The sequence below is a fragment of the Thunnus albacares genome, chromosome 23, assembly GCF_914725855.1.
Source record: "Thunnus albacares chromosome 23, fThuAlb1.1, whole genome shotgun sequence".
Classification (NCBI taxonomy): Eukaryota; Metazoa; Chordata; class Actinopteri; order Scombriformes; family Scombridae; genus Thunnus; species Thunnus albacares.
In genome coordinates, this window is record NC_058128.1 from 13,105,769 (window position 1) to 13,132,787 (window position 27,019).

Sequence of the window (27,019 nt, forward strand, 5' to 3'; positions counted from 1 at the left end):
CAATTCATAAATAGGAATAAATACAGAAAAACACTCAATCGCATGTGTGTTAGTGACAACGCCTCTCCCAGACAGGATGGAGACAGGAGCTGCACAGAAGTTCAGATATGTGATATCATGTCTGACAAACACACACACAAAATCATAAAACTTCATCTCATGCTGTCACAGAGCTCTCCGCCACTCTTAACAAGCGCACACATACAGTATACACACACACAGAGCATCTTTACACACACACACACACACACACACACACACGTGCACATGGACACGCAGAGACACAGCTTTAAGTCCTGCTGTGTGGAACCGGGAAGTGTCCTCAGGCTGCTCATTATAGCTGATTACACACACATGGAGACAGTGTGTGTGTTGTGTGTATACCCATGCATGTGTGAAGCACAGGATCCCATAGTTAGCTTGAATATATTACCTCATGAAACAGTGTGCTGTGTTTTCATTCTTGTGAACTACTTCATCAATAGAGGTTCTTTATTGGTAGAAATGGTGCAGTTATAACATCTGTCAGAAATGTGTCACTACCTGGACGGATAGCGTTTGAATTATCAGCTTACAGCCAACTAACTAATCAATGTGGCTTTAGTAAGAGGGGTACACACTGTAAAACATCAACTTCATACTCGGACAGACTGGAACTAATATACAGTTTATGACAAATAGAGTCATGTGCTCCTTAAAATCAATTCAATGACTACATCTCTGTTTATTATGCTGTAACAGATCGCTGACATTTTGAGAAGGGTCCAACCACAGACCTCACATCTGGGTTCTGCGAGTAAGGTTCCCAGACGTCAGACATGAGATGTGTCACTTCCTTTTCTGCCACAAAAGTATACAAGTAAATATGCAACTTATTTTACAGTTAATTTAACTAATTTTCTCTCAGCATGAGAATTTAACAGCATCTTCTGTGTAAAAAAATATGTCATATGTGAAATAATAATCCAACAAAGCCTCACAAAGAGTTAAATGTTCAGTAGTTACTTAGCATTTTAACATTAGCAAGTTGCAGAAAAGTAGGATCAAACTTTATGCCGACATTAAACAGTCAGCTAATGTGCTGTTTAAAATTAGCTTGTTGCATATGATGATTTTGTGTTAGTCAATGAGGTAACTGCACAATTAATTTTTTTAAGTGACAAAAACATGAGAACATCTCCCCTGAGCAGAGAAATGTGACTCTGTTCAAATCTAGTAAAATAAAATTTAGATCTCTAAAGGAGGTGACACATCTCACGTCTAGGGACCCAACTCTCTTCCCATTGGCTCACAGACCTGGGGTCCCCAGACATGAGGTCCGAAGTTGGACCATCTTGGGCATTTCAGGTTCCTATAGTCAGTGGCAGCTATCAGAATAAAATGATGGTCTGCCTCATCTGGTTAGGTCAAAAATTGCATTATGGAATTTTATTACAGTGAATTAAAAACCAGGAGATTCATCCAGTAGAATAATGAAATGTCAAACAAAACAAGTTAAAAAAACAACATACATCATTTGAATTTTAAAAATAAAGTCTAGCTTTTTTCCCCCAGAAGTAGATGTGTGTTTGTATGCGTCGGGTCTTGCCAGTACTGCAACATTTCTCTGCTGTGTCGAAACTTGATTTCAAAACACACACAAACCCCTGCTGGCCACCTGTTGCGCATTCTTGCTGCCTCCTCGCAGAAAACTACTGGTGATCTCATTAATCACTCTATTCAGTCCGAGAATTTAAAAAAAAAAGTGATTCAGAATCAGCATTGCTTGTGTTGAGGTATGATTTGATGCATACCGAGTACATTGTAGATCGCACCATTTCATTACTTGATGTTGCCTTAGTTACAGTATGTTCCTACATGTGTGTGTGTTTGTGGTGATGTCTCTGCACAGTGTGTATCTACCTACCTGCAGTGCACACATATAGGGACATCATCATTCTCTTGGTATTCTCTCATTAGTCCTATCATATCCAGTATGGAGTCAAATGATGAGGGGACGTCGTGATCAGGCCAGTTCATATAATGGAACTGTGTTATCCTCCGTCTTTCCTGCAGGAAGATAAACAGGAGAACATCTTTTTAAAGGTGGAGAGTCAACTGAAGGCCAGAAAATGTCATTACTGGGCCAGGTGGACAAAGTAAATGTGTAAATGTGAATGTGTGGGAGATATTTCAATATTACTGACTTTCAGTGGAATTGTTTGGTGATGATAAGAACATGCTGTGTCATTGTTTTTACAAAATTCTGCGGCTCATATGAAGGATTTGAGCAGATTTTACTTCTAAACTAAAAAATGGGCTCTTGTTTTAAATGTGCTATTATATTTCTGATTAAATGTGTATCAATGCAACACCAATTTGATTATTTTTATGTGATTTTTGCATCCATTTCCCATATTGTCAGGTACATCAATACTGGAATACCACTATTACTATTGTTCAGCTGCATGGTGTGAATGAACTATGTGAATGTAAAGACTGACAGTGACGAACAACAAGTTTGGAGACAACTTATTTTCTGGACTAATGAGGTCTAAAGAGCAGCGAAGGCAATGAAGCAAACTTACGTTATCATACTCCACCGACAGAGACCTGATATAGTAGTCTGTTCTGGTCTGCTCTGATTCCTAGAAAAGAGACACAAGGGGAACTTTTACACAATGCTTGACCAACACTGCCATTAGAACAAAATGTGAGATATTCAGAAGTCTGAAAAATAGACACCCCCGTCCTCCCTCCCTCCTTACACGCTCATTACAAAACACAGCTGTGATATCAGAGATCTGTCTACTTACACAGGAGATTCGGAAAGGGCCAAAACTCATGGGCTCCTCCCCTCGCATCGGGAAATACCGCTCACACTTTTTCTAACCAGAGATGAACAGGAGTTAGCTTTGGCTGAGAACAAAATGCCACACTCAAACCACAGCTTCCTGTGCACTTTCTCACTTGAAATGAACAATTAAACGTGACATGTGGAACGCAGACAGTTGCATTCACGGAAAGAGAAAGACTATATAGATACATACTATTATTATACATCTACATGTGGTAAACACACATTTATAGAGGTGTATGAGTGTTATTTGAACATGTTATCAATCACACTTTAGTTTAGCCAAAATCTTGACAAGCATGAATTGATGCAAATTGACTCAAGGATTTGGTAACTGTCTTTAGCAACAGATCTTCCTTTTTCTCTGTGTCTCTTAAACACAATTTTTTTCTTCACAAACAGGAATATAGACGCAGATTCAGACATTTTTGCCGGTTTTGGGATGTTCTAACAGACATTGTTCTAACAGACACTTAGGTGGATATAATAAATGTGTGTACAGGCACATAATAATCTGTACACTTGCACACTGTACATGCACTTACACGAAAACACATACATTCATGAGGGGATTAAATATCACAGGCTTACCCTTCCCATCTCATACTCTCGACAAGCCATTACAATAACCTGCAGAGACACAAACAGGAAGGATTACCATCAATATTTAGACTCAGCCTCTCACAGATAAATCTCTCATTTCCAAAAATACAGTTTTGTTCTATTTATGTAACGCTTTAGTTGCCAAAATGCGGTCCAGAGGCTCAGAGGAGTTCCCCACAGACTAAGAAAACCTTAAATTATTTGTGTGGAGAAATAAAGAATGGCTCAACTTTGATTTTTTTCCCCCCATTCAACAGCATGGACAGAATGTTTAAAAGCAGAATATTTGATCATACATTTCACTCTCATATCTATATTTCACATCATTCCCTTTGATCCTACAGGAGTAATTATCAGAGCTGCAATCCAAAGCTTTTGAGAGTGCAAGTTAAGCCTAATCACACCTCCCTCTCTCCTTCCCTCTCATATATGTCCATCTGGTTCCAGCATAAGCACTCCCCATCTGCCTCTTAATTTCTGACAAGCATATAAAATATTTATTTTAATTACTTTAATTATTACTATTTCCCTTTTTTAGAAGTATTAACTACACAGAGATGTTATATTCCCATGATCAATCTTCAAGTCGGTGATTCCTAAACTTTCTTCAACTGTGACACTCTTTTTTTTAAAGTGCATATATACACATCATGCTGCTGTTGAAGCTAAAAAGAAATGGAAATGTACCATATCAGTAATAATACTGTGATAGACCTTTTCATTGCTTTTTCTAATATTAAATATTTCTGAATGAAACCTGTGTGCATTAGTGACCATGCTGACAATCAGGAAATGTCAGCTGTTCTCTTACAAATCCAAACCTGTCATATAACTGACATTAGAATAGAGATAAGTAGATATAAAATACAATTTTTTATGCAAAAACTATTTGCAGCATTACTGCGCATACCTTCTTAAATATTTTCACATGATGAGACGTTATCATAAACAGATACACGCATAGTTTCTTCTGGGAATGAGAGAACATGTCCCTGTCGCTTTTCCAAATCATTCTTTGCCTTGGATTTTGCCTCTCAGGCAACATACAAACCAGAGAGGAAGACTACAGGCAAAACATGGAGTCAAAAAAAAGTCCTACCGTCCCTCTGCAAGTTTTTTGGTTTACAAAAAATGTTCAAATTTACAGTTAATATTCTCTTAAAAAGACACTTGAGTTGAACATTAATCAAAGATGAATAAACGGACAGTGCTCTTAAAACATCAATCACCAAATATCAGGTAGTATGCTATCAATACTGATAGTTATGTAGCATTTCAAAACATTTTTGTTATGCTACCATTGTTATAGAAAGCATAATAACCGATTTCATCTCTCTTTTTTGTTTTAGTTGAAGAAGCTCTGACTTGGTAGCATCACAGGGGTGATGTAAGAAGTAGTTTCTACTCAGTAACCAACCAAGTTGAACTCCTGACTCATTTCATGACACAGAGGGCTATTTATTCAATTTTCCTTTTATTCTATCGATCCATCTCTCCTGCTTCTCCTTCATCCAGTGAGCCATACTCACAGCTACATTGTACTCCCAGTTCATCCTCCAGAAGTCCATGACAGTGTTCGGCAGCGGGCCCTGAGTTGCAATGTAGGCCTCTGGGCCATCCATGCCCTGTCGGGAGAGATGGACAGGAAGAGAGGGGATGTTACTGTGATTCATACAACACTTTATATCCTGAGAATTTACCACATAGTGTCAAAAAAACATGTCGGACAATGAAGCACAGGAACTTGGTTTTCAGCTGCTTTTTACCTTGATGAAATTTGCATTGACGTAATCTGTGTCCTGATTGGTTGTTTTTAACGTCAGCTTCACCCTACTGTGATCAACTGGGGAGAGAAAAGAGAGAGAAATATTTACGTCAGTCCATTTAAAGTAATTTCACTTACAGGGGCAAATACAAATAGAGTGTAACGGTAGAGAGAAAGTGAAAGAAAAAATTAAAAGGATGAGACAGAAAGAGAGAGATGTAGAGGACAGACAAAGACATGGGGGGAAAAAAAAAGAGGGAAATGGGATGTAAAGAGGTTAATGGACACAAAGCAATATCCTCATTCCTATTACGTGTGTGTGTGTGTGTGTGTGTGTGTGTGTGTGTGTGTGTGTGCGTACACATTTGTTACGGATGAACCTGTACATCCTTTGCCTCATCAGCAGCTCATTCACTAAAAGCTAAATGAATGGATGAATAGGTGGGTGGATGGACAGAGGAGAAAAAGAGGATAAAGGAATGAAAAATAGGACAGATGTTGCGTTATAGAAGCTTCCCCTGAGGTCATTAAGTACAGCAAGCACTCTGTGTATGAAAGCAAGAGATCATCATATATTACATGGCCTATACCAATATACTGTATATTTGTATTTGCTCAAAATGATATTTCCAATCTCCACCTTCTGTTTGTCCATCTACGTCTGTTTGCTTATAACCAACTTCTTTTAGTTTCATCTTTTAGTGCATTTTTCTTTCTTTTCTTATTTATAAAAAAAAAAAAAGTAGAATACCTAAAAATTCTCTCTCTCTTGTTATTGGTAGGATCACTGGAACATTTAAAAATAGTAGAAGAACAAGTAGAAGATATACGGGGTAGTATCAGAGCTTCATTGACTGATGTACAAACTAGAAAATGTTTGAAGCAACATGATATTGTTCACCACTACAGTTCTGTTGCATGTTCCATCAGTCATTCAATCAGCAGTAAGAAGGCTATAGATAAATAGATTTTTTATAGTGTATGGATGTGCTTACAGGATTTCATAGTACTAAAGGGCAACATATACACTCAGTTGCCTGGTTATTAAGCACACGAAGCTAAAACTTAAGCAGCCTAATAGAAAAGTGGTTCCTGACCCTTTTAACTTTTTATCCCTTCATATGAGGCAACGTCTCCTTGCAACCCTCATCATAAGTTGCATGTCTTTAAGTTGTGAGCAATTCAAATGAAGAAGGATTTTCCCATCTCAGATAATTCTATCTGAATAATTTTAAGAGGTCTGAGGAGATCAGAAGTACTTTGCAAGAAAGAAGCAAATATTAGAGAAAAGTCAGAGGAATAAACAATCTTTTTGTGCATCAGAACTGATTATTTTCTTATTTCCTACCTGGACAATCATCTTACAACCCACTAGATTAATCTCATGACCCCTTGTAGGGGTTCTGATCCCCAGGTTGGGAACCACTGTAATACAACAGCTCTGCAATAAATACTACCTTCATGAAGGTATAATATTCTTGTGCTTTTGAACTGTACTGCAATATACTGAGGTACTTCTATTATTTTGTCCACACATTTAAATCAAAAAGGGTAGACTAAATATTAGAAACAACTCTCAGTATAACGCCATACAGTTCTACAGCTCCACAGACCACAGCTGTCAAACTATGAAGGTTTGATTGACTACAGGGCTGTTGTATCAGACTCCATCAAATAAAATGGCAACTTGGTGTATTTTGCTTGTTGTGTATTAAGGTTGAAATGAATGAGAGATCTCACCAATTAATTATAAAGAAGCATGGCATCGTCAGCATAAAAATGGATATTACATTGCAAAGTCACTCTCCCTGTGTTTCTCTCTATTATAATCAGACAAATTATTATTTATATGCATGCATGCCTGTATGACAGTATAGGTTATGTCTTGTCATAGCAGGAAAAGCAAAGGTGTAACTGATATTATTAACGATGACTCCATTCAATCATTCAACCTTTCATCTGTGTGATGTGACTTACATGGCAGTATATCTTTATATCTGTTCTTCTTGACATTCTCCTCTCGCTCTCCTACGTTGGTGGGGTAGATCTTTTCCGTCCGGTATTTGGTTGATAATCGCCGTAACCGCTGTAAACAAAAGCACAAGAGAAAAAAAAAATATTTATGTGCTCTCTCTCTCTCTCTTCATCAGATAGCAATAAATGATCTTCCTTTCCTTCTCGCTCATCTACGAAGATGCATGATTTGTTTTTAGGTATACAGCATACAAACAGAGGAAAAAACAACATGTTTTAAACTCATGATGGTTGTGCACACGAAAGAGATGATAGGAGACTACTAGACCTCTATACGACAGAGGTTCAGAGAGCAGTGATGAAAGTGTTGGAGAGAAAACTCAGACTATCTTAAATCTGTGGTGTCTCTACAAACAGATAATTATTCATTTGATCAAGTTAGAGTGAAGCTTTTTAAATCATAGATTTACTCGGAAGCGTCCTGGCTCTACAAGCTATCATAAACAAGTTATAGTGGTTTATAAAGTTCCTGAAACTCACACACACACACACACAAAGTCAAACAGAGAATCCTCCCATTACCCGCCATTCAACATTCACACCATCGCTAATATACCACAGACACATTCGCTCTCTCCTGTTTGCGTGGCAGTGCATGAAGTGGAGCTAAATCTAATAGTAGCTGACGCTGATGAAGACACATTCAGTTAATGGGAAGAGAACAATTACAGAGTCTCGTCACACAGAGAACTGAGCTGACCTTGTACACTGGCCCAGAGTAAAAGTTCTTCAGAGGTAACAATGGTGAGGTTTTCTCCACTAAGAGAATTTCATTACTGAGTGTTAAAACATTAGTGTTGGCCAATATGACGACATACAATGAGTCAATGGAGACTTCACTGCATGGTGTCTAACCAAGTAGCTATGTATTTAATACCTCTGGTTGTATTATGGTTTTTCCCTCAATGCATTTAAATACCTGAATATATCAGGTATTTAAATGAATTGGAAAACTTATAGAAGGGAATTTCTTTGTTATTTTATCTACAATCTATAAAGTGAATTTCCAGAAAATTCAGAATTTAATATAAAATTAAATAATAGTAACAACAAGAATATACCAGGAAAAAAGATTTCATCATTATTAGCCAACACTAAAACCACCGAGAAAAACACTCAGTATTATGGTCTGTGACCCACAACCCCCAGTCAGTGTCTGTCTTCTCAACTGTGAGAAGAGTTAAAAAAAAAAAGTTTAAAAAGTTCCTTTTCCTACACATTTGGTTAAAGACTATGAAAAAGACAGGAATTTAAAAAGTTGTTAATGTATTTCAGATTCAAATTTTCTTTAAGTTGAATTCATGTAATTTGACAGAAAGTAACAGTTTCACAGTCACTGCTAATGACCGAGGTGATGAAAATGTTTTACACATCTATCAGCTCTGCTTATATATCTAAATGTTACTTTCCACTGTGTTTTCATTGACGATATTTGATACAGGGATACTGTCTGGTCTGAAAACAGCAGCTCACCTGCAGATTGAATTTGTTTGTGAGACTCTTTCATTGACGACTTCACCGTGGCCTCAAGCGACACGGTAGAAACTTTAGACTTCAAAAGAGACTTTTTTGCACCTCAAGAAAACTCCTGCTGCTTGACTCTGATACCATACACGTGTTATCGCTCTCAAGGGCCTTTTTTTTTTTAATTCTCTCAATTAGTTCATTCACTTTCGTCTCTCTTTCTGAGACAGCGAGGAAATTAGGCATCACTCCACTTCTTCTGCCCCTCTCGCTCCCCCCCTCCCTTTCTCTCTCTTGCTCTATCTGAGAAAGTCAGCGTGGGCGTTCAGGCTTCTGGAGCTTCGTGTGAAAAATGGTCCCACCTCTTCTCTTTCTGGCACTGCAGACTGCAGGCTTTCCTCCTGTTACTATAACATGGACATGTAACCGTGCATCCTGATTTCCTGAGACTCTCAAACCTCAAGCTTTTTTTTTTTCCTGTCCCTGTTTCACTTTTCAGTCTTGTCATTATATAACTTCCGTGCAACTGCAGACACATCAACAACATTAACAACAGACACGCAAAAGACCAACAAAGACTATTTGATATTACGAACAGATAATACTACATCTTTCAAAACGTGCCATACTGACTTTCTCTCTATCTTCTGTGCATTATATGTCATTTGTCTTGATGTATCAATTACGTCAGAAACACTTCAAAAGAGATCATTTTCTTAATGGCTAAAGAAAACATTAATGGAAAGATGAGATTCTACCCACACAACTTTCAATTTCTGTTGTCTGTTTTTTCTCTCATCTTTGATATATCAGGTTCCAGCAGTTTCACAAGCCGATGAGATGACTGCTGTACTCTCTGAATACACTACGAACACTCACACGTGTAAACAGTTTAGACTATCAGCACAGAGATCCTCTGGAGAGACATAATGAGTTTTTTTTCACCTTCCATTTTGAATCGCTCATCTTTGTAAACCTGAACGACTGACTACCAGAAACTGAGGGAGAAGGAAGCAAAAGGAGAGTAAAGGAGTTTGAGAGAAAAAGAGGTACACGCACTGAGACTGTGGGCGGCAACACAGCTGTGTGTGTTCATTTGTGTGTGTGTGTGTGTGTGGTAATAGCATTAGAGCTCCTCTGGCCTCATGTGAATTACATTTCCAACAGAGGTCTGCTTCTGTGCTGGGCCAGAGCCCAGGAACACAGACACACATACACACACACACTATGAGCATAAAAGGCAGGCAATAGTGATTTGTGATGGTGTGTGATTCCCCCAACCCACAAAACACATTATGTGGGGACAAACATGCGCTGAATTGTGCCCTGTAACACGGTAATGATGATTAGTATTTCCCTTTGTAGCCCATTTCACTTCATTTAGGGCAAACTGGGAACGCTTGTTGATTCTCACATTAAAGCCTGTGAATTGTGATGTTTTGCAGCACCTCATCACTGGTTTGGTTTGGCCCTGCAAGCAGTCAACCTAGGGGACACAATGACTAAGTACATGTTGTCACAAATAATAAACACACTGCTTTGCTCAAAGGATTTTCAGCACATGTAATTCCAGCTTTAAACCGTCCTCTGTCAATTCAGTGGATCAAACCAGCGAACTGCCAGTTTAAGGACTGCCTCCCTGATCTGCCACCTTCCAACCTGCATTTGTTTATACTGGATGACAGCTTGTTTCACCTTCTGTTTCTTCGCTTGTCATCTGATGGTCAATGACATGTTCAAGCCACGTTGACCTGCTTTCTGCTGTGTTTTATTCATGTTTCCAAGAGTTCAAATATGTTTTATACTAAATAATCCTCCTTCATGATGCTTTTTTTAAACTGTGAAATTATTGTGTGACACAGATGACACAAAGTATTATGCAACATCAATCGTGCCGTGCTAGAGATGCATAGTTACTGTATATTAGCATACTATAAATACATCACCTGCTTTAAAGGTGCAGTGTGCAGAATTCAGTGGCATCTTGCAGAACAGACTTGGCAGAAATGGAATATAATATTATAATATTCATAAGTATGTTTTAATTCGTTTATAATCACGAGCCCTTTATATCTACATAGGGAGCGGGTCCTTTTTCACAGAGACCACCATGTTGAACCGCCACGTTTCTAAAGTAGCCCAGAACAGACAAAGTAAACACTGGCTGTAGAGAGGGCCTTTCACATTTTTTGTGATTGTTTTTTGGGTTTTTTTTTTGGGGGGGGGGGGGTATTCAGTTGGTTGCATTGCACAACCTCATCGCTAGGTGCCAGTAAATCCTACACACTAGTCCTTTAAAAAAACTATTTCTGTTATTAATGTTGTTGTTTTGTTTTGCTGCTACTGTTTGATTATTATCACTGTCTTGTGACATATCTAAGTGAGTATGTCACTATAAATGTATGACTAGCATAAAAAAGTTGCTAAAATGTGTTTTGCAAGTCCATCAGTGCTTGCCTTCAATAACTGACTTTTGACATATCACCACCTTCTAAGTTTATATGGAAAACAGTTGCGTATTTCCACATCCAGCTGTTATGGAGCAACATTATCATTCATTGGAGTTGTGCTTCTGTCCATCTGATGAATCCAAGTCCAATATTCACTCTCCTTTAGTTCTGTTTTTGCTCTCTACCAACTCCTGAGGGAAATATCTGGCTCTTTACCTGCTAAATGTTCCACTTTGTTCACCAGCTAATCGCTAACTGTGCCTGTTTGCCATTTGGTGCTGAGCAGATAGCTGAGCAGGTTTTTTAGAGCTTTTTTGGTGGAAACAGCTACCTGCTGCAGCCAAAAACGACACTATGAGAGTCAACCAAAACAGTAAAACAACAACAGAAGTAAAACAATGAGCTGAAACTTGCTGTAAAACTCTGCCAAGCCAAGGGGAGCTGCAGAGTTGTGTGATAATTCTGTGTATGTTCATAACTATGAGCGATGCCTCACATGCATTTGATAAATTGTTATGATAAACATACCAATCATCCCCACTTTAAAGGACCAGTGTGTAAGATTTAGGGGGCTCTATTGGCATTAATGCAATATAGTATTCATAAGTATATTTTCATTGGTGTATAATCACCTGAAAATAATCAATGTGTTTTTGTTACCTTAGAACAAGCCCTTGTTATCTACATAGGGAGCAGGTCCTCTTCCACGGAGCCCGTCCTGTTACTACAGTAGCCCGGAACAGACAAACCAAACACTGGCTCTAGAGAGGGCGTTTTTCGCATGTTTCGCCGCCACTGTAGGTTCTCCAACACACTTGGAAGGGGAGGGGTATTCAGTTGGTTGCAGTCTGCAACATCACCGCTAGATGCCACTAAATCCTACACACCGGTCCTTAAAGTAAAAATGCTCACTGCAGTAGCTGAGACAAGGAAATAATACTGTGCACATCAGTGCAGTAAAAATGAAGGCTACACAAACGTAATATATTCCAGACAAACAATTTCCACAAAGCAAGTTGTGTGCAAACACTTTAAGCATTTCAACAAATACATAAATAAATGTTAGTTTCCATCAACTTGATTGAAGAGAAAAAAATTCTAATAGATGTTTGACTTGCAGTATAAAGAAAGAAATATGAATACGAAACTTCTTAGAGGTTATAGTGAAAACACTCTTGAATGACCATTTGGGGTCAATACACCTCACACAAGTATAAAAGCTACATTGGATTCAGCCTTCAGTTTTTGTACTTTGACAAATCTTTACAAAAAAACTTGGATGGAGACCCAGCTACTGTCTGTCTCGCCCTTTTTCTCTCCACTTTCCATTGTCCCACAGACAGACCCTGTTTCTAATTACTCTTACTTCCTCTGTTACGTAAAACACACACAAACGCACACACAAGCATGTGCGTGTGCTCTTATAATAAAGGAAGCCTGGAGGATGCAAAAGAAAGAAAGAAAGCAGAGGGAGAGAGAGAGAAAAAGAGAGGGAAAGAAAGGAGTAGAAGAGAGGAGAGGAGAATCTGGGCATTTTAGGTGAAGGAGGAGAAAAGGGGTGATTTGGGGGAGAGAGACAAGGGGGAGCGAAGGAAAGAGGGAGAGCCAAGGCTTTTAAGAGGCTCTTGGTAACTAAGCTAATGGGTTCTTTTATTCGTTTTTTCTATCCTTCATTCACACGCTCCCGTTACACACTGTCGCTTCGCACTAGCTTCTGTTCTGAATGGAGGAGGAAGGGGTGCAGAGAAAGAGGATGAAGAAAAGTACATATCCTTATTTCAATCACTACTCAAGTGTACTCTTCCTCTGTGTAACTAGTGTTTATTTCACCACAGAAAGCGGTGCAATTTCTCCAAGACGACAACATGTGATGTGAAACAGAGAATGAAGGCAGGATGACGAGACGGTGATGACAGCTAAACATACTTTCGTCCCTCTTTCAAACTCCTTCTTCCTTGTTCCTCTCCCCTATTAGTCTGTCTATTCTTTAACGGCTGCACCTGATGATTATTTTCATTATCAATTAATCTGCTCAATTATCTTTTTGATTTGTTAAGAAAATGTCAAACAGCCAAAAGATATCAATTAACTGCAATGATATAACTCAAAGAAATACAGCAAATCTTAATCTGAAGCCAGAGCTGGTGAATGTTTTGCTAAAAATATCACATAAATGCATGTTATGGATACATTTTCTGTCCAAGTGTCTCAGCTCTACAGACTTAACAGAAAAGAGCAAAACTGAAGCTTTTGTTCCCAGAGTCCAAGGTGATGTCTTCAAGTGTCTTGTCTTAGGCTGCAACTAATAATTACTTTCATTATCAATTAATCAGGTGATTATCTTCTCGATTAATCGTTTGGCCTCTAAAATTTCAGAAAACTGTGTTTTGAAAAATATGCCCGTTGCGACTTCTGAAAGCCCAATGTGTCCACATTCTAAAACCTAAAGATATTCAATTTATCTTGAACCTAAGAAAAGGCAAAAAATTCTCACATTTGAAAAGGAGCATCACATGTTTTGCATTTTGGCTTGAAGATTGACTTAAACAATTAATTTATTTGCAAAATAGTTGCATATTAATTTACTTCCTATCAACTAATCGTTGCATCTCTACAAAAGTCTGAAACTCAAAGATATGGAACCAGAGAATGTTTGATTTTTTTGTCAGTCAACCAATATTGTTTAAGCTCTAATTTTATACAAAAAGAGAACAAGTGTGGTAAAATATTTTAACCCTATCATTTGCATTTTTACGAGTACATTATGTACAGAAGCATAGATGCCAAACACCACAGGAAGCACGCCTCTTCTCAGGAAAGGGGAGTTACTAAAAGTCTCATGAAAGCCTTTTCTAAAGTTTTCACACATTTAAAGACAAGAGTGCACCAAAACCACCTACACAGTACTGTTGTGGATGTGTCAGCAAAATGTGTGTAGCAGATTACACCTATTTAAACAGTTGATGGTTAGAGATGGTGAAAGATGATGTTCCATTACACATGTCAAAAGTTCATATGGTTTTTGATATACTTTCTCCTCCCAGCTGTCTATCACTTTGTGACTTTCTATCAGTCGGAGGAACAGCATGACTGAGTTGGCCAGTTTCCTGTGAACGCTCGACTTCCACTGCCCCACACACACATACATACGCAGGGCGTTGCCCCCAAAAGCCCGGTGTCGACTTCACAGACCCCCTTCAGGGTGCGACTTTATTTGGCCTAACATGACAAGGATGCCAGGGTATTGACTGGGCAGAGGGAGGCACGTAGAGAAAGTAGGAAAAAAAGAGAACATGACGATAGATACAGAAAATGCGCTAGAGAGGTGGAGGTAGGTAGAGAGATAGAGATGTAGAGTTTTTGTTGGGTCTAACCTACTTTCTGTCTCCTGGCTGAATAAGTCAGCATTGCTGTACTTCCCTGGTACACTAAATAATTCACACACACACACACACACACACACACACCCATATATATAGAGAGAAACACATTCTCTTTCTTGAACTCAGCAGTAGCATTGATTGGCAGAAAATATGCTCTTCCTGCAGAAGTGGTGGGAAAAAAAAAGGTTTTTGTGTGTGTGGCCAGGAAGTGGGGGTGTCGAGTGCTAGTGGCAGAGAGGCTGTACTGACGGTCACCTTCCATGCAGTCACACACACACACTCACACACACATACACAAGCTAAAATAGGTCACCCCTTACAATGCTCTCAGAAAAATCCATCTCCCGCGCTGCGAGCATGCGGGGAAAAGATGCACTGCTACAGCACAGAGACTAAAAGGGTCTCTATGGCTCTGTATGACTCTGTCGATTCAATAAGCCTGATTGGTCTTTCTTTCTCACTATTAAAGTCCCACATTGGAAAAAAGGTCATATTCAGTTATATTAAAAAAAAATCTGACTGCGCCAAATTTTTAAATATATCAAGTGAAGTGAACAAGAAGTAATCCCTCATAAAATAGCAAATTGTACGAATTTAACAAACAAGATATAACTGGTAATTTGTTACATAGCTTTAGAGGTGCTGGTAGGATGTTTTTGTCACCTTTGGACAGAAGCAGGCTAGCTGTTTCCCTCTGTTTCCATGTTTTTATGCTATGCTAAGCTAACCAGCTGCAGGTTCCAGCTACAAATCCACCGTACAGACATGAAAGTGGTACCAATCTTCTCATCTAAACATCAGCAAGAAATCAAATAACCATATGTCTCCCTGTTCCTTACAGTGTTTAGTTGCCAAAGTTTATAAAGACAAATAAAATTTTTCAGAGAACAGGTCACCATGCCAGGTGTCTACTGTTAGTTTAACGGAGCTTTCTAATCAAGCGTAATCACTAAGGAAATAATATGAAACCGCACCCTGACCACTAGCATGAGTCAGGGTCCGGACTGTGTGTGTGTGTGACCTGCTCATTAGCTAAAGATCCAAGACGAAGATTATGTCAGACGATTAGCAGCTGTATACATACATACATACATACACACACATACACACACACACACACACACACACACATACATTGTTAAGTAATTTCCCCTGTATGGCCACTAGCCAATATAGGTCAGTGGAGCACTGATAGCATCAGTGGGCATTCAAACACGCACACACACACAAATACGCAAATAAATACACACGACAGCCCGTCATTCACTGGCACAAAGCAGAGTGTGCTTTCCTTTAATGAGCTTCCATTTCTCTCCCTCTGTCACTCTTTCCTTTTTCAATTCATAAACCATCTGACAGAATCACTGCACGTCTCTTCTGTTATGCAAGTAACACACGCAGCAGTTCAGTGTGCGAACATGACGACACAAGAAGCAGAACGTAATGTTAAAAATGTTAAGAATGTTAAGAATCACCGAAGGAACTGAGCTGGATTTTTTTTCATCCAAAACCCACTGGTGAACATAAAAGCATTGTGGATAGGATGTGTGCGCATCAGTCTCTAACCTGTGTCTGTGTGTTTATGCCCTCACAACCAATGGTGTGCATGCGGTTAGTGACAGGGTCGCAAAGACTGCAGGAAGCACCTGGGCTGAACTGTTAAGAACTCGCCTCAATCGGCCATTTAAAACCACCATCACTTCCTATGGGGCCTCAAATCTCAAACATACTGTACATGTAACACACAGATACACATATACTGTAGACTCACCCACTCACGAACACACACACCTAAAAACATCACAGAAAAAGATGACGGCTAAGAAAAAGTAAATATCACAATGACCTCAAACTTTTTTTTCTAGAAGTATCACATATCTGTTGAGGTGTGGAAAAATCATCTGACTTTGTGTAATCATTTTATGACTTACTTAGACAAAAAACTGTATCTCATATTAACAAAACTAACAAACACCATCACAAAAGAGCAATGATAGTTGCTAAACAATAATCAAAGTAGTGGTCAGATTAAGGAAAAGGGCAGTGAGAGGGTAAAGAAAGGCAATAGATCTGGATCCAAAATGTGACACAATCAGGGTTCAAAATTATTTATTTGTCCATCAGCAAAATGGCTAGTGAACGTTCAAATTTTACCAGCCACTCAATAGATTATTATTGTTTTTGTTGGCTAGTGATGGTGCTAATTTTGTGGACGGAAAGAAAGAATATACACAGTACGCTGAGCTATCAGTTGATAAAACTTTCATTCAGGTTTTGTGTCCTTGAATAAGACACTGAACCCCCGCCAGTTTCAGTCGTGCGACTCTGCAGCTGACCGCCATGTGACTTTCCCTGTGAAGATCAGAATGACATAATTTTCACAGCATGTCCTCTCTCTGTCTCTCTCTCTCTCTCTTCACCATTATTTGCTTCCGAAAAGAAGCCATAAAACCGTCTTTCCGTAAGCTTGGTATTTTTCTGGATCCCAAACACACAACCTGAGAAGTTTGACATGTTTGAATTTCAATTTAAAAAATTGCAGACTTCTCTGTTAACACATTTAACATTTACTGGTATTTGCCAGGTGGTCATTTCCCACTCTGGATCTAGGCCTACGGCAGGAAACAGATGTGGACGAACCGCATATAATCCCAATCATCTGGGACAGGACCTCATTGTGTGTTAGTGTGCGCTCAGTGTTTGTGTGCGTATATTAATCATTTCCCTGCTCAGATATTCACAGCCCGTTAAGCCTCAGTCTCAAACTTCAACCTGCCTACGTGATTTTACACATCTCTCACTCTTTGTCAATCCTAATCTGCACTTCAGTGTGTGTTTCTCTGTGTTAATAAGACATTTTTTTTTACTGATATTATGCCAAACTGACTTCCAAAAGTAATATTTTTTGTTTCTTGTGGAAGCATACAGTGTCCACGTCAAGAACACTTCAGCAGAGCGGATGCTGATGATAAGTTTGAATGTTTGTGTGCGTGAGCTGTCATGACTCCTCCATGTATTCATTTCCTTTCACCTAAGTAACACATTACACACACATTCACACACACACACAAACACATGGCATAACAGCATAGTTTCCTGAGTGTGTGGTCTCCTTATCTTGATCAATAAAGTTCTTCAGCCTTGATGGTGGGTCAGCTTGCTTTCATCATGTAAATACACACACACACACACACACACACACACAAAAAAAAAACCTCCAGAGTGGAAATATTGTGTTGCTTCTCTTCTGAGAAACACCAGGCTTAGGGGCAAAAGGCTGGTTTTTCTAGGTTAAGCCGTGGGAGGGGGCGGGTGAGAAAGAAGGAGGCTTGTGACACCAAAAGAAATTGGGAAGTCTTGTTACTGTAACACAAGGCGGGCTTACAGTGGTTGCCATACACACAAACACACACTCACACACACTCACAAAACAGCAGTCGACCCTGCAATGTACCCCCCCCCCCCACACACACACACCCACACCCACACAAACAAGCTAATAAAAGCACACAGCCGCACAAACACGCACCAGGCTTCTCATTTTTAGCTGGCGACGGGAGATTTCACTGGCTGAGATGACAACCATAAAGGCAGATTTTTCCCAGCTACAAGTACACCCTGATAAATTATTACTTTTCCTAAGATATCTTCCTTTTTTCAAGTTCAAAAGTTTTTAAAAAAGTTTTTCCTCGTCGAATCTAGGGTTTAGGAGTAGCAGTTGTCATATACTGTACAGATTGTAAAACCCTTTGAGGCATTTTGTGATGTGTGATGTTGATCTATTTCATATTTAGATCAACATAAAGTTAAATATTTTATTGCCAAGTCAATTAAGTTGATAAAAATTTGTCTTGAAATTTGTGCAGCTCAGAATAAAAACAGGAACACAGGACAACAAACACACCGTGTGATCAAGCAAATGGCCGGTTTATGTCAGTGGTTTCGTCCAATGAGAACACCAAACAGGACAAACTCATTTCCCTCCATTATTGCTGAAATTAATATTCTTTCTAAAGAGAGCCGCACGTTACTATTTGTCATTAACTGAAACCTGAAGCTCTAGACTTTTTCGCTTCCTGTAGAGCCCCTCCAGCTCATTTTCAACATAATGACTGACGGATGAGTTTGAAGATGAGAACCCTGCCCTTTTCAGCAAACGAGAGATGAGACATATAATGTGCTCACGTCCAAATTGATAGCCCGAAACGGGACAGATATACTTTTTATTTGTAAAATACATCTTAGCCTTGTATACTCCTGCTGTTTCCTCACAATAAAGTCTTAAAATCTGGGTTTTACTTTCACAATTCTTGCCATCATGCACGTCATTTATCTGAACTCGACTCTCCTCCGCTTTGATCAGTGTGACTGCCTCGGTTGAGTTCATCTGGGACGGCTCTGAATGTCGGCACATTCCCAAAACACACAAATAAGTCCACCTTTACCCTGAAGACACGCATAATGTGCTGGCAGTAACGGTTCCCTGACAGACACAAAGACACTATCAAAGAGCTGCTGCACACAAATAGTTGAGCAACTAAGGACGGTCTTGCATCCCTGACCTGTGTGTGTGTGTGTGTGTGTGTGTGTGTGTGTGTGTGTGTGTGTGTGTGTGTGAGATACATGGGCATAAAGGCTTCCAGATCATGTGCTGGAGGTGTGTGTGTGCAGGGTCTCAACATGCACCCCAAGCATACATATACACACACACAAAGCTGAGAAAAGAAAAGGGGAAGCCCCCCGGTGACAGTGGAAATTATTACGGCACACAAACACAAACCCACATGAACACACACTAGCATGCTTGGCACTGTCACGTCTCATTTTCTTGCCTCCCCTCCGAGTGTTTTATGTCTGCCCAACAGGACACATGTTTAGAGGATAGTGTGTGTATGTATGTGTGTGTGTGTGTTTGCACATTTTTGCTTTCTTTGATGTGCTGCTTGGGAGTAATCTGCTTGCAAAGGTGGGGCAGGAACACACACACACACATACACATACACACACAGGTTGATCTCCTATGTCTAAACCCTGTCTAGACTGCAACGGTGAGCCCAGTGTACCCAAAGACAGATGTGTGTGTTTGTAACTGTTTTTGGACACAATGTCAAAATCGGTGCGATCACACAGGAAACATCACACACATCTGTTTGGGTTTCTTTTTCGGACTCTGTGTCTGGTTTATTTCCTGTCTTTACATGTTGCTCCTCATTTCCAGCTTGAATCAGTTCGAGGCTACATTTGCTGAACCTGTGAGAAAGTAATGCGCCTCCTCTTCTCTCATACATAGCCTGCAATATCCAGGCATCTGTTCATATGCAGACGTCTGTTCGTGTGCCACATGGGGCACCTGGCATATGAGCAGACGCCAAATCGCAGTGTGCTTAAAGAAATTTGCTCTAAGCTCCGTGTTTGACAACAAATTTGATTTTGCATACATGAAATTTCACGTCTTCTATGATACTAACATCACACTGCCAGGGTTTGGGGATCCACTGCAATTGGAGACAACTGTGGACGGCAATGTGAGCCGATTTGGGTAAAAGTTGTCACTGATGGTATGTTTCTTTCAGGCTGCGTGATGGCCTAGTAGTTACAGAAGGTTTCCTATAACACAGAGGTCACAAGATCAATCCCTGCAGCTTGTATGTCCATCAACAGCTGTGTGTTCAATCAACCTGGCCTTGAGCTAACCTATACTCCCAACACCTCACTCCCTGTCCTCCCCTAAATACTACGTAAAAATATGCTGCTGACAGTGTTACTGTTTACATAAGATCACCACTCAATATATTTCTGTTCCTCTTTCCTTTTCTCTACAAAATCATATTACTTTTGTCGCTGCACTGATCCAACATGTTTCATCTTCTTTTAAATCCTCTTCTCTCGATGCACCCATAGTGTAGCATCTGTAACTGGCTATCTGCTTTAAAAAAAAAACAGCAAAAAAACTCTGTCTCTTTTACATAAGCACACTAATAGCTGGTTTGGAAAGTCGTGGGTTGACAGAGCCAGTTGATGACCACCTCTGTGAAACAAGTGAGATTGCCATTGTTTGGTTTTGTGGAACCAGTTACTGCACAGATGCCCCAATTTTGCAGAACTTGCGTCATGAGACAGACTCTTGGACTCAACATTACGTACTTTCCCTTGTCATGCCCTTTGGATCGCTCTGAATTAAGCCATCTTGAGGTAGGCGATCATTCTGTGCGTCATTTACTGATGACAGGCTGCATGATATATGAAATAAACTCCCCTTTTCAGTGCTTGTGCATATATATATATATATATATATATATATATTTGGGTCTCTGATGTGCCTACTAACACAAACTGAAAATAAGAAGTGAAATAAGGCCACCCAGTCAGTTTGGTGTGGGCTGGCTTGTTCTGTACTCCTATGTCACATGGGGCATGGGGCTTCTTGTACCACGCCCACATCCATGCCCCTATCTGAGTGTCTCCACCCACTAAATTTCCTGAAGTCTGCCGGCTAAACTAAATTAAGCTAAGCTAAGGGCGAAAAATTCTCAACCTAGCCAGAGCTAACATAGGAGTCACAAACCACCTCAGCTGCTGTCATCAATAATCAACATCTTAAATGCCAGTGAGCCTATAATAATTTTAAAGTTACACAGTATGTAGATATCTTTGTGTATAAACAATAACATCACTGTCGTATTTATTCCTTTAGATGACGTTATTTTGAGTGTGGATGAAGCAGCTACAACGTTAGCATAGCCCTGATCGATCTGAACTCCATTCAGAAAACAAGCATTTTTTAAAGTTGTTTGCTTGTCGTCTAGCGAACAGACCTGACGGTGTGAACACAACGTTAGTTGCAACCTTAGACTGCACCGCTCGCTATGTTTTCTCCTGCAGCCATGTCTCTCTGGGGTTCACACTCAACAGTTGCCATGGTAGCCGGCAAACCCTGCAGAAGAGGGGGTGAGGTAGGCGGGACAGGCACTCAAACCAGCTGTTCTGAACAGGGATGTTTAGACAGGATGATGATCCTTGTGGTATTTTGACCAAAGCATGTCAAATACATTTTATTAAGACCCCAGGGAACTGAGTTAACTTGTGGAAAACGGGTATTAAATGGCCCCTTTAAATCTTTAAGATAGTCACTGAACCGCTCACTGACTATCATATACTCACCAGAAAAAGGCGAAGGGTCAATGAAGACATTATAGGCACATACAGGGTATAACACTATGTTTGTGAGGATATAGCAGCATGTGATCTAGCTCCTTGATTACAACAGCACCTCAATTTTGACCAAAAATGTGTCCAATTTACGTCTTTAATCCCGGATTTGGGTTGTTCATCATGTTTTGCTCCATTTCCTTGCACTTCATGGGAGGCCCTGATGTACTTGCACCATATGCACCAGTATGTGCTGTGTAATTAGACCGCCAGTTGATGTGTCTTTATATGCATGCCACTAAAACAAAACTCTAAAATAAACAGCACTTGGTAAACAAAGACATTCATTTTGACAGCCAGAATGGGTCACAAGAATGTTTATGATGATCACAGCTGAATACCGGGATGTGAAACTTTTCACATTTGGGTGCTAGGTGGGAAAAATATCGAAAGTGTTCTTGTTTCATCAGACAGCTGAGAAAGAGAACTGAACAAACCATATAATCTTTGACTCTTTGCCCTACCGAACCACTGTAATTATGTCTATAAAACACATTCTATATATAAACAACAATAGGCAGTTAAAGTGGGTGTTATGTCAGGGTGTTCTGGTGAGTCAGTGTGCAATGGAGCACACCCCATGCGTTTGTGGTATCGAGAGTTTGACTCCAGCAATTGAAAGCTTCATGTAAGGCTCGAAATTGGTACTACAGACCAGCGACCAGCTAAAGCACTTACTTATATTTCTGGCTGTGGCTGATGAGTCTTAATTGTGCTCGGTACAATGGCGCACGGCCCACCTGTGCTCAATCAGAACAAGATTTTTTGTCTACAAGCTGCTGTGGTTGCTGAATAATTTAAGAGAAACTCTACATTCACTGGCTGACGTTGCCAGCTGAGGGCAAATTTAGCCGGAAGCCCCAGTTATATGAATGCCATAAGGCTGACATTCAGCATGTTTGCATGCAAAAAAATAACCAGATTACTGTGAATAATGAGATTAAGGAAATAGTTGAAATGACAGCACTTACATGGTCCACAGTGTCCTAACTGCCCCAAAAGACGAGGTTTATATGAGCTGTTTGAAAGTCAAGTTACTGTCTGGAGGGATGCGTGACCGCCTAAAGGCTAACAGGAAATATGTTTCACTGTAGAAACGCATTATCGTGTGTCATGCAAGTAAAGCTCATTTGAAAGGAAACTGAGCAGATATCAAACAAAAAAATCAAGAATTACAGCACAACGAGGGGCTTGCAATTAAAAGGCTGCCATTTTCAACGAGCACCAAGGCTGCCAGGGATGGGACAGCGCTTTGCCTACGGCAGAAAACTGTAGTCGTAGTAGGCAGTTTGACAAGGTGTTGATGTGTGTAAAGTTATGAATGACAAGTACGGAGCTGCTAAAAGAAGAACTTCCATTTACCCAGCCAACTCCACATGGAGCCATAAAGGTTAAGAAGAATAAGCCGCCAATAAAAAAAGCATTCTCAAGATTTTTTAAAAAAAATATACAAGATAATACTTCCAGCTAAAAGCCTATAGACCATAAGTTTTTAAAAAAGTTTTACTTCTGCTGACATGCATTATGACATGAACGGTCTGTAAATAAGCCAAGAACAGACTAGTCCCGGCTCCTTTTGCTCTCTCCCTCATCCATAAAGTACTTCCTCAATGTCTCTCACACACCCCAACGCCCCTGGTAGTCTGGTCTTTGCGCAACATCCGCTAACTCCCTATTTTCTGAAACACACACTCGAAGGACAAGACAGGCCAAGTCATCGGCTCACAATTAGACACAAATACACGGATCTCTCCTTTTTTCCAGGATATTTTTTTTTTTATATATTTACTTATTAGAGAGGCCTGGGAAATTGTGTAGCTTTTATCCAAAGTGTGCCCAAGAGTTGATAAAGCTCCAGTTTTAAAGCCAGGACAAAATGTTATGAAATGGGCCAAGAAAGAATGTTGCAAGCTCCAGCAAGCAGCTTGCATGAAGTAGGGAAGTTGGACGAAGGGAGTGTGTGTGTGTGTGTGTGTGTGTGTGTGTGTGTGTGTGTGTGTGTGTGTGTGAGAGAGAGAGTGTTTGCAACTGTAGGCTAAAGGAGAAAAATTTCTTACGCAGATTAGTTTCTTCCCCAAACAATCAACTTGCAATAAAACAAACCAAAACACCTCATTTCCCTGAATCATCATTTTTATGTAAAGTAAACCCAATGCTAACCTGCTGCTACAACTACTTCAACTGTAACTGAGGCCTGTTCAATCAGAATCCTGTTGTTGTTTTACTAATAGTACTAATAGTATTAGTTTAAGATTACATTGTTAAAAATATAGATCATAAATAAAATGTGCATTAAATATGTTAACACCAGCTATGACAAAACCTCTAGCTAGAACAACGTATCCTAATCAAAGCCATTTAGCTAAAATGATCATATCAGGACATACAGTGACAGAAGTGCCATTCCTGTTGTGGCTATTTCAGCTATTTCACAAGCCTGAGAGAAATCCTATTTTGAGTCCACAGTTGCAACACAACAACATGGACATGGAGTGATACAGTATGGGTAAACTTATGACCGCGGGTCAGCGGTCATCGTAAGGCAAACAAAATATGCTATCAAAAGTGTGTTATTTTAACAATATATATATGTTTTCCTATTTGTAAGAAGGTATAATAAGATACAATAAACTACTATACATACTTTGGATTTTATGCCATTAACATTTAAACCCAGTTGTCAGTTTACTGTACACCTAACCAAAACTAATACAGTCAAATACAATTACACTCTGCACTAAATGAAGGCTGTAATGTTCAGTTTCAGAGTTTTAACTGATTTAGAGAGGTGTTAATTCAACTTTATGGTCATTTTGGAGGCTGTATTTGTGATGCTGCTTAATTTTATTGCATTATACTGTGACTCTGATATTCAGTCCACTCTATTTATATCAACAACGGTTGACTAAAATGAGTGCATCAAGCCTGAGAAGTGGGTTAGGTGTATTTAGCAAATAAGGTTATTGGATTAACTGTCATTAGGTAAATATGTGCTTCACTAAAGTGTATATTTGAACAAATATTGTACTAAATAAGTAACTACAGTCATCCTATAAATATGTCATAGAGATTCCTAGCCTTTCTATAGATTATAACAAAGCTATACACAGGAATATGACAGGTAAACCACGAGAGGTAATACATACAAGTGAGCTGAATTTGGTTACTGGATATACACTGCTTCTTGAGAATCAGACAGGACAATGAGTCATTGCATTGTACCCCAACAACACAGACTGTAGCTTAAAACACAGTGAGCAAATAGCCACAATAACACTGCACTTTAGCCCACTTTACCTACAAGACATGTAAAAAAAAATTAGCCTGCAATGGACTGCAAAGTGACGTGAATATGTCTTGCTTTGCTGTTGTCTCTTTATTTTAAAGAAACAGGAGCCGGTGGTGTTTCTGTGGCTGTGGGAGACAATGCTAGGCCGCCATGTAAAGCCTGGAAATGGGAGGAAAAGGAAGAGGGCAGTGTGGGCCGCCCCTGCCTCACCTCCTGTGGGATACAGGGAACCAGGAGACGGGGAGGGGTTGGGATATGGAGGGTCAGTACGGAGGAAAAAGGTGGACGCTATGAAAGGAGAAAGGTCTAGATAGGAGGTAAAGGAGGCTAGTGTGAATTTTTGACCCACCATAAAGTCGCTGCCGAAGTTGTCCTCTCCCCTCTCCTCGTCCCCTTCTCTCATGGCCTTCACCCCCTGGATAAACTTTCTCAGGATGTCGGCTTGGTCCATCATTTCAGTCCTCTTGTTGCCCTTTTCCTTAAAAAAAAAAACTACCTCCCTGAGTAGCAGGGGAGGAGAAAAATGTAATGATAAAACAAAAAAAAAAAGACAGGGGGGAAAGGAAGAGGGAGAATAAATAAAAATAAATAAGCTTCACGGATCCTCCCAGGGAGTCATCGTCAGTTTACAACACCTTCTTCTTTCTTTTCTTTTTTTTTTTTAAATTATCGCCCCATGTTGTTTCTCCCTTTCCTTCTTTCTTCGGGGCTGTTTTCACAACGGTAACGGTTAGTCCCGAAGAAAAGCAGCGGCGGTTGGTTTTTCTGCTCTACAAACAACTTCACAACCGTGCCGTAACATGCGCTGTGAACATTTGGTTCTGTGAGAAAAGGAAAATAAAGAAAAAAAGACAACAATCCTGGTCCGGTCGGTCTTTCTACCCCTCCCTGTCTACCTCGGTTGCCACATTCACACACACTGCTGCTCGTTATTCGCTACTGGGGAACATCCGGACTGGGCAAAGCCAACGGAGAAAACCGGCCCTCCCCTTCCAGGATATAACTACCTGTGATTGGACAGACGACACTGGGAATCACAATCTCATTGGCTAACTTCGATGTAGCTCTAACCAAAGAGCCAGATCTGATTGGATAAAATCAGTGTCTCTCTTTCGTTATTGTTCGTCATCGTCATTGTATTATAAATAACTGTTTTTTTAAAAAGTCGATATAAAAAATGCAGAATTTAAATCTATGATTTAAATGTGGTACTGTGATGTGTATTTATCTTTTTCTGATGTATTATATAATTTTATTACATGTTACTGTTCACGAATACTGTATTCTCTTAATCTTTTTCTTAAACTTTGTATTTTATTACTTGCTAGTACTGATACTGTCAGTATTGTAGTTATGTTGTGTGTATGTATACGTATGTTTTAATGTTTTAATTAACTGCCAGATGGACCAAAAAAATTTAACCTACAGTATTTGGACAATAAAGTTATAGGCTATTCTATGTGTGTACTTTTTTTTTTTTTTTTTTTTTACACTTTTCTTTATAAGAAAAAAGAAATAAAAAAGGAGGAGATGGCAAAATGTTTACATTGTGCAGTAATGTCATAAAAAGATACTTTTATCACGTGGGTACTCTGTTTAAGTGGTGTAGACTGAATAGTGTTTATTCCCAGCCTCTTATATAACAGTAAGTATAAGGACATAGCTTTATAATGCTGTTTATACTGGTAGGTAGCTGCTGTTAATACAATTCTAATATTGATCAAACTAACAACATATTCTTTGTGCTGAGAGTTTTCCTGCAGTCTGGTGTCTTACATTTGGGATTATATCTGATTGGTAGTCATTTTAAAATGTATGTAAACTGCTGTTTTCTTAATCTGTTGTAAAGAAGGGGCTGACTTTTCTCATCAACTTCTGATCCAAATCCATTCTCGACCAACTTCTTAGGTTTAACTCAAACCTTGATTTGTCCAACACAGATCCTTCTATATCAATCAGGAGATATTTTCGAGAACTGGTTAATCT

At 39.5% G+C, this 27,019-nt stretch overlaps 1 protein-coding gene across 3 annotated transcripts in view; it reads right to left on the bottom strand.

Annotated features, from left to right (window-relative positions):
* Positions 1–25,994, bottom strand: part of ptpn12 (protein tyrosine phosphatase non-receptor type 12) — a 50,618-nt gene extending 24,624 nt beyond the window's left edge. For all 3 annotated transcript variants that reach the window (XM_044342973.1, XM_044342971.1, XM_044342972.1), the window contains exons 1-8: positions 25,383–25,994; positions 7,182–7,290; positions 5,206–5,282; positions 4,969–5,064; positions 3,428–3,466; positions 2,796–2,867; positions 2,568–2,627; positions 1,907–2,049 (exon numbers count right to left, since the gene is read on the bottom strand). In XM_044342973.1, coding sequence (XP_044198908.1) covers positions 1,907–2,049; positions 2,568–2,627; positions 2,796–2,867; positions 3,428–3,466; positions 4,969–5,064; positions 5,206–5,282; positions 7,182–7,290; positions 25,383–25,487 — 701 coding nt within the window. In that variant the 5' untranslated portion in view covers positions 25,488–25,994. The remainder of the gene's footprint in view (positions 1–1,906; positions 2,050–2,567; positions 2,628–2,795; positions 2,868–3,427; positions 3,467–4,968; positions 5,065–5,205; positions 5,283–7,181; positions 7,291–25,382) is intronic.
* Positions 25,995–27,019: the final 1,025 nt, after the last annotated feature.